Genomic DNA, 9,455 nt, shown 5'->3' on the forward strand with positions numbered 1-9,455 from the left:
TAACAGCATATATGTTAATACTACTTTGGCATATGATTGTTAGAGATCACTTCTGCAATGATCCACTCAAAATAAGGGTGTGACTTTTAATTATTTGTATAATATTAATAGGTACTTTGCAATAAAATGAAATGAATGTAGTTGTTAGCATGAAATGGCCTTGAATGTTGGAAATGTTCAATTCCCATTTATACTTTCTTGAAGTACCTTATGATTCAAGATCTTGAAGTAATGTAATTTTATATGTGAAAATGGTAACTTTCAATTGGGGATAGTCTAATATATATGTGTGTAATGGTTAATATATGTGATGTAGTGAAAATAATCTAGAAGTGTATGAGGTCTTTATTCCATAATAGTCAATTTTATTAGTTTATTTTTTTGTCTTTTTTAAGTTATGTTAATTATGATGTCATGTTTGTTAGAATAGGTTATAAGCTTATGAGTGAAAATGTAGTGATATTATTGATTATTGATATTTTGGAATAATGTTTTTGAGAGAGATATTCCCCTATTTCGTGGCAGATATATGACTTTCCCATCTTAATTTGTGCGTCTATAATTAATATATTTATACATACTTCAATTATTGGTTCATTTATATATAGTAGATATAAACAACGTCTTGGCTTAGTTTTATTTATAGAATTTATTAATTATTTTTATTAAATTTATATTAATGTCATATAAATTTTGAAATAAATATCATATTTTAATTAAATAATTTATTTATTATGTTTAAGTTTATGTTTGTTCTAGTTTTTGAATTTGGGAGTGACAACAAGAAATTATATATTATATGTTTAATGTAATATTAAATATTATACGTAGATTTAAATTTAAGTTTATTGCTAGTTTTAAAAAAAATAATTTGTTGCTAATTCATAGTAGATTATATTATATGTTTAATATGATATTATTCTATTAAGTGAGTTTAAATTTAATTAAATTTTATTTAAGTTATAAAATGTATGATTTTATTATTTTAAAATAATTATCATTGTAAAATATCTCAAAAATATCATATTTTAATTTGTTTCATTATTTATTATTTTAAAATAATTATCATTGTAAAATATCTAGAAAATATACTATTTTAATTTGTTTAATTATTTACTATTTATAAATAATTATTAGTGTAAAATATCTAAAAAATATCCTATTTTTTTAATTATTTATTTTATTTTATTATGTTTAAGTGTTTACAAATTACCGTTAAATATAAGAATATTCGGTTAAATATAAGAATATTCTATTAAAGTTAATATTAAAAAAATAAAAAAACCGTTAAAACAAAGAATTTACATTATCTACACACTTATTTTATGTAAGAGATATATAATAATTAATATATAATTTCCCTCAATACTATTTTTCATTAGTAGTTGTCTAATTCTGATTTATCTCCATTAGAATTGTTTTTTAGTGATTATTGTCATCTACTTTTACAAAATAATGTTCGATACTTCTATTGGGATTTCTAGATAGGGGTGAACATCTAAACTGCCAAACCGCGGCGACCGACCGCACCGCACCACATTACACCACAAACCGCGGTGTCAAAAGTGGAATGGCTCGGTATGGTTTGTATCTTAGCTAAACCGCGCGGTGCGGTACGGTGCGGTGCGCGGTTTGGCAGTGTGAAATTTTGGTTTGCACCACACCGCACCGTATACTTACAAATATGCTAAAAAAAATTAAAGTTTACATATTTACCATTTTTTAGTAACTCAATCTGAAAATTAGGAGTCCACTTAAATTAGGGTATAACCTTATTCTCTAACACATCATACATGACAACAACTCTTTCTTCTCTCATCTCATTTGCGCCTCCTCCCTATCATCATCTCTATCTCACACATATTTTTTAACACACTTACACCGTGGAAAACCACACCGCAAAAAATGGTTTGGTTTTGTCGGTTTGGTGCAACGAAATCATACCGTACGGTGTGTTCTAGCTACTACACCGCACTTGTGGCGCGGTGTATTAAAAAGTGTTCAAACCGTCCAAACCACACCGTGCACACCCCTATTTCTAGATATTTTGTCGGAATTACTGAACATCCTATCCAGAACTCTAAAGAAAGAACATTTTATAAAGAATTACCGAAATAAGACTAAAGTGCAAAATAAACTCTAAAATAGTCTATTTCTACAAATAATACTATTAATTTAAACAGTGCAATTATAGTTTTAGTCTAAAAAAACTCTCAAATATGTGTATTATTATTTTATGTTGCAGGGTTGTCTAGAAAATAATCAACAATTACGTCTAAATTATAAGTTAATTACCAAGTAGAATTTCATTGTTCTCTCTTCGAAAAGAAAGCAATTATATAGTAATAAAGCTATAAATACAAAATATTTTCATAACTTTGTCTGTCGTTAATTGAAGTGACACTAGTTATTATTTCTGTGATATATTCTTAATTAACCACTTCAAATCCAATTTTATATTAATAGCTAGTCTACAAATATATAACTAGATATTCTAAAAAATAAAATACATATAACTAGATATATACAAAATTAGCCAATAACATTAAATTTATATTGCTGGCACTTATTGGATTTAGTTGAAAATTGTAACAATTATTAATATTGCTCTGTATGAGCTTGTAATGAGTTTGTCATACATATTTTAAGAAATGAAGAATGCCTATTTTGATTAAAAAAAACAATAAACTTATATTATTTGCACAACTTTTGGAGGACCACATAGGAAATTAAGGTCAGATTGGTTGGTATAGGTCTCGATCAAATAGAATGTATATGTCCCTAATTTTCTGACCTCTGTATGTCCCGCTAATTATTGTAAGACACTTTATTTATTTATAGTGTTAGTATAGTTGGGAAGATAGAAAATTGTAAATGAATTTAAATATATGTTAAATAAATTAATAAAGTGTCTTAAAATAATTGGTGGGATATAGAAGAGACATGAAATTGAGTACAACAGATTTTTTTTCGAATGTATATGTATTCTCACTTAAAAAAAAAACGTTGTTCATATTTTAAGATTGGAACTACTTCATGTTAGATATTTTGTCAAGATTTTACATGGTTGTGTGTGCTCTTAACGAAATTACACAGAACTTGTTTGGTTAGAATTATAAGACAACATTTGTTCAATTTATGCAAGTGATATAGTTAAGCAATTGAAATTTTAAAAATAATTTACATAAAGCTAATAAGGAGGGGAAGTTCTATGGTGCACCCCCAAAAAGGAGTGCACCGTGCATCCCCTCGGTCCTTGTGTTTTTGGTGCTACATAATTTTCGGTGTAATTTTTTTTATTTTTTTATAATTGTGTATATTTTAATTATTGAGTCTTGCTATTTGACATCTTAACGTATCCAACACCATATGAAATGACATCCTATGATTAGTTAGCGATATATCATAATAGTTATTAAATTTAAATAAGTAGGACTTGATATTGAATTGCACTAATAACAGTATGTCACTTTCTTGTGGTGTAGAACACCAGTAGTGCTCCTTAACAATTCTCTAAATTATTTAGACTATTTTACAAATTTTGAATAATTTATAATATTGAAAAATAAAATTTATATAATTTGTTGCCTATGTAACTATTTCTTTTTATGCATGTGAAGAATAACTTGTTTGCTATCCTACAAATTATCCAAAAATTTTGATAATAGGTAGCTATCACAAATTAATGTTGATAGCTATATAATATAAATAAGATGACATCATTACGATTACGTAATATAATGCTAGCGCAGCACATGTTAATTTCTGACATGAAATAATAGCGCAATTTAATTTTGAAGTTGATTAGTGGCTTATAATATGATAACTTTTAACTGCTATCCACCTAATGGAAATTTCTTTAGTAGGGGTTTCAAAAAAAGCTCTATTAGTGAGTTTTTTTGTATTTTTAATTCATGAATGATTTTTGGCGCAATTTTTTTTTGTGATCGTATATATTGTAGTTATTTAGAGCATTCTGTAAATTTTCAGAAAATTCTGACTAATTTATAGTGCCGAAAACTAGTTTAAAAATAGGTTATTGCACGCGCGAGTAATTTTTTTATGCGCATTAAAAATAGCATGTTTAAATCTAGTTTTCGGCACTGTAAATTATTCAGAATTTTCTGAAAATTTACAGGATGCTTTAAATAACTACAATACACACGATTATAAAAAAAATCGCGTCAAAAATTATTTACGAGTCAAAAATACAAAAACGTCCTACCAATAGAACTCTTTTTGAAGCCCCCAACATAAAATAATCCCCAACTAATAATTTTAATTATTTATTATCGATCTCTCATAGTTAAACTAAGGTACTCTCATATATCACAATTCATTTGTTGAGACATGCATGAGATTTCCGATTGTGTAGTAAAATATATATTTGCTATTTTGTATAATAATTTATTTTCAATAATATTTTTGTAAAATAATCTACCAGATATGTTGGTAACACCAAGTCAAAAATTGTCAAAAGCTAATAATTTTTCAAAACATTATGAAAGAAAATTTATTAGTTTTGTAAAATATTATCGAAAAACAATCTATTTTCACCTATGTATATTATTCTATGTATTATATGGCAGCTGAGTTTTATATATATATATATATATATATATATTTATACCAAAGAGTCATTATAAAATAGTTAATAGTGGGAAACAAGAATGGTTTTCACCTTTTATTACTGCAAGGTCCACACATGCATATTAATATACGGAAATGACTAATGATATTATATAGTACGCATTTTTTTTTTTTTTGTTTCTAGCTCTTAAATAGTTTTAAGAATGAGATTTTTTTTTTATAATGGTGTATATTGTAGTTATTTAGAGTATTTTATAAAATTTTAAATTTTTTTGAATAATTTACAATATAAAAAATGAAGTATAAATATGTTATTTTTCATACGCATGAAAAAATTAGTCATACGTGTAATAATCTGTGAACCTTGTTTTCGGCACTGTAAATTATTCAAAATTTCTCTAAAATTTACAAGATATTCTAAATAACTAGAATAAACATGATCATAAAATAAATTATGTTCAAAATTGTTCACGATACTGGTATGCCCTTTTCTTAGCCCCACCAAAGAAAAATCCTATATATATGGATACTTTTATGGCGCACCTCTAAAAAAGAGTTGCATCATTGCACTTCTTTTGTGATTCCAATTCATGAACAGTTTTCGACGTGATTTTTTATGACCGTGTAAATTATAGTTATTTAGAACATCCTATAAATAATTTACAATGTAAAAAATAAGATTCAAGCAAACTATTTTCCACGCGCATAAAAAAGAGTCACGCATCAAATTCTTAACTTTTCAAAAATTTACAGAAAACTCTAAATAGCTACAATATACATAGTCATAAAAAAAAATCAGACAAAAAAACTAATCACAGGCTCAATCAGGTGCACCTCTTTGTGATGCCCCTTTTTTAGAAAAACACTTTATATATATATATATATGAGAATTTTCCTATAGCGGCTTCACTTTAAGCTCTACTGGTTGGGCTCTCAGTGTTCTCGACCCGTAAACAATTTTCGGTGCAGTTTTTTTTATGACCATGTATATTGTAGCTATTTAGAACATCCTGCAAATTTTCATAAAATTCCGAATAGTTTATAGTACCGAAAACTAAGTTCAAACATGTTGTTGTATGCGTGATTAATTTTTTTTATGCACGTGGAAATCAACATGTTTGAACCTAGTTTTCGGTACTGTAAACTATTCGAAATTTTCTGAAAATTTGCAGGATGTTCTAAATAGCTACAATATACATGATCATAAAAAAAAATCGCGCCAAAAACTGTTCACAGGTCAAAAAACACCGAGAATCTCACTAATAAAACTTAAAATGAAACCCTATCAAAAAAAATTGTCCAATATATATTTTGTTACCCAACAAAAAAAAAAACATATTTGTCTTTTAAGTCAATGTCAAGAACGGCAAATTAATATAATTTACAAAAATTAGTTGGCGTATTTAATAGCATTAATATCTTTATTTATTGCTATATAAAGTGAGAGTGAGAGATCAATCTAGAGACAGCTAGCCTGTTAAGTATTATGCATATATATATATATATATTGTTGTGTATAAATATATATAAATATAAGAGGCACACCCTGCTCAAAAGCAGTATTATTATTTATTTTGTATGATCCTATTATTATATAGCCAAGCCAACGGTGTCTAGTTTCTCAACTTTGAGCAGGTTAATTCTTCCTTTTCTTTTAATACTTATTCACTATACTAATAATTTATATTTATATGTATATGTTTATTTTTATTTATATATATATATATATGAACATGCTATGTTGGTGTATATTTATAGTCACGAGAGATTAATTTATGAAATTAATTAGTGTATATATATATATATATTATTGTGAAGTCTGAACAATGAGCCAGGAAAAGGAGGTTATGGTGATATTCTTTTATTTTAATTTTAATTTTTGTTTAGGTTTTATTTTTCATTCAATAAATTTGTATTGCAGCTCTGTTATAAATATATATATACGGAAGATTTTTCAATGGTTACTGCCTATAAATGAGTACTAATAATTATAATAATGTAACAAAATAGTAACTCAGTATAACAAAACACCAAATGATAAATATTTTTTTCTACATTATTTTCGAATTTTTATATATAATGGTTAAATAAGTTTTTTTAAAATTATTTATACGACCGTCATGTAATTAGGTAGTCTTTTAAAAAATTAAAAAAAATCAAAATCTATTTTTAGAAATATTAATTAATAACTATAAATATTGATTATTGATCTTAATCTAATGGTTAATATTAAAGTAATCATCCATTGATAGTAACCATTAAGAGTGTCTATATATATATAAATATATATGACTTTTCATCTTCTTTCATTCTTATTTTTTTTCTTCTAAAAATTAAAATTTGGTTTTTTATATTTTCCCTGAATTTTAGTCATTAAATCAATTTAAAAAATTAATAAAAAATATCAAGCAAATAATTCTTTTGTTGTTGGTTTTTATGTATAAATTGTCACTAAAATATTTGTTAATTATGTTTATAATATTTATTAACAGATATTATGGCTGAAAATACAAATAATGGAGAGGAGACTCAGCCTGGTCATATCATAGTAGATATATGGGAAAGCTGGGAATCTGAGTGTTCTGATCTTATCATTTACAAAATCCCCAGAAAGCTTCGTGACGTAAACAAATCAGCTTACACTCCCCAACTTGTGTCCATTGGTCCTTATCACCATGGCAGTGAGAAGCTTAGTGAAATGGAGAGCCTCAAATCCAAATATCAAAAAAGTTTTCTTAAACGCTTTGAGAACTTTGAAAACTCCAAGAAAGAATCTGATTGGGTAGATTTCATTCATGGTTACTACAAAAGGCTTCGTAAAAGTTATGAAGGAAATATCCCAGCTGAGTTAGAGAATGATGGCGAACTGTTCGTAAAAATGATTCTGAAAGATGCTTGCTTCATACTTGAGCTTTTTTTGAGGAGCATTAATTATGGGGAAGAAGGTGTTAGGAGGGATTGTATCTTGAGAACTCCATGGTTGAGGAAAGCTATAAAGCTTGACTTGATTTTACTTGAGAATCAACTTCCTTTTTTTATTGTTAAGAAAATCTATAAACTTGTCAAAAACTATCTCCCTCCTGTTGTTATTCCCAAGCCAAAATATACTACTGCTACTGATCCTCGTAAATCATGCGGTTGTTTCTGTCTTAACACCTCTTTAACTTGCTGCCAAGTTGAAAAATCATCATCAAAGCCAGACCAGATAGCAGCTGATAATCAAGAAGATGGTGGTAATGATCCTCTTCTATTACTAACTCGTTTTTTCTTTGAGGAACATTACTTGACTGAAACCTGCAGAAGGGTAAAAGTTCAGGACATCAGAGATATCAAACACTTCACAGATTTGCTTCGAAAGTTTTGGCTGCCAAGGGAGTTTATATCGAAGAAGAATCCACATCAAGACAACATAGCAGATAGGAAGTACCTCTACTCGGCCACAAAGCTTGATAGAGCCGGTGTGACTTTTGAGCCTGCGCGCAAAGGAACATGCTTAACTGATGTGAAGATCTCTAAGAAGAAGATTATTCTCAAGTTCATACCAATCATAAAGGGTATGCGGCTGAAGCTTCCCGAGCTGAAGTTAGAGAATGACACAGAGAGTCTGCTGAGAAATGTGATGGCCTTGGAGCAGTGTCTGTACCCTGATGAGGACTACATATGTGGCTATGTGGCTCTCATGGATCAGCTCATAAACACTGGTGAAGATGTTGAGTTTCTTGTGGACAGGAAGATTTTGACTAACTTGCTTGGGAGTAACAAGGAAGCAGCCAAGTTGATCAACGGTCTTTGCAATCAGATTCCCCGGGAGAAGTCTTACTATGCCACTTATTACAATGAACTCAATACGTTTTATGAGAATCGTTGGAATGTTACCAGAGCAACTCTGAAAAAGGTTTACTTTAAGGATCTTTGGACTGGTAGTTCCACTGTTGTTGGACTTTTTGTGTTGCTTTTTACAGTCTCTGCAACACTGAAGAATGTCTACTTTAGACATCTTTAATAAGAATTAACATGTTTTAGTACTACTACATGTTAATTGAGACCACTTCAGCAATGTTCCACTCAAAATAAAGGTGTGATTTTATCATAGTCATAATATTATGTATTTTACTTGGCATGAATGGGTTTGAGTGCTTGAATCTCTTATAATAAAATCGATAGTGATTGTCATCTACTCTTCCAATCATAGCATGCCATGCATGCACGCAGTGACAGATTTTGACAAGAGGTGGGGCTTTTGATAGATTTAGAATATTAGTGAGGGTTTTTATGTTATTTTCTTTAATTATGTTATAATATTTAATTAAAATTTCAAATAATTTTATTTTGAGCTGGGGCGTGAGCTCTCACAATGGCTAAAATGTCTTCGTCCTTCCATGCACACGTAGTATGGGAGAACATAATTTGGTTTAGTTTTTGATAATATTTTACAAAATAATGTTCCATACTACTATTAGGATTTCTAGATATCCTAAAGAACATTTTGTGAAAAATTACCAAAGACTAAAGTGCAAAATAAATTCTAAAATAGTCTATTTCCACAAATAATACTATTAAGCTAAACAGTCCAATTATAATTTTAGTCTAAAAAATTCCTCAAATATATACGTGTATTATTATTTTACGTCTAAATTATAAGTTACCTACCAGAATTTCGGTATTCTCTCTTTTGGGAAATTAAGATAGCAATAATTATAGTAATAAAGTTATAAATACAAATTCTTTTCATAACTTTGCATTTCGTTAATTGTAGTGATATGGAATTGGACATATTTGGGAATTTCTAGCCAGAATTAAAGGACAGTATTTATTATTTCTGTGATATATTTTAATTAGCCACTCAGCTACTCTACAAAAGATAT

General features: G+C 28.0%; 1 protein-coding gene across 1 annotated transcript; it reads left to right on the plus strand.

Moving 5' to 3' along the window:
* The first annotated feature begins 6,085 nt into the window (after window positions 1–6,085).
* LOC133816934 (UPF0481 protein At3g47200-like) lies at window positions 6,086–8,616 on the plus strand. Its single transcript, XM_062249279.1, has 2 exons — window positions 6,086–6,225; window positions 7,083–8,616. Exon 2 carries the CDS (start codon window positions 7,088–7,090, stop codon window positions 8,591–8,593), a length of 1,506 nt encoding a protein of 501 aa, XP_062105263.1. The 5' UTR covers window positions 6,086–6,225; window positions 7,083–7,087; the 3' UTR covers window positions 8,594–8,616.
* Window positions 8,617–9,455: the final 839 nt, after the last annotated feature.

Source organism: Humulus lupulus, chromosome 2, assembly GCF_963169125.1.
Source record: "Humulus lupulus chromosome 2, drHumLupu1.1, whole genome shotgun sequence".
Lineage (NCBI taxonomy): Eukaryota > Viridiplantae > Streptophyta > Magnoliopsida > Rosales > Cannabaceae > Humulus > Humulus lupulus.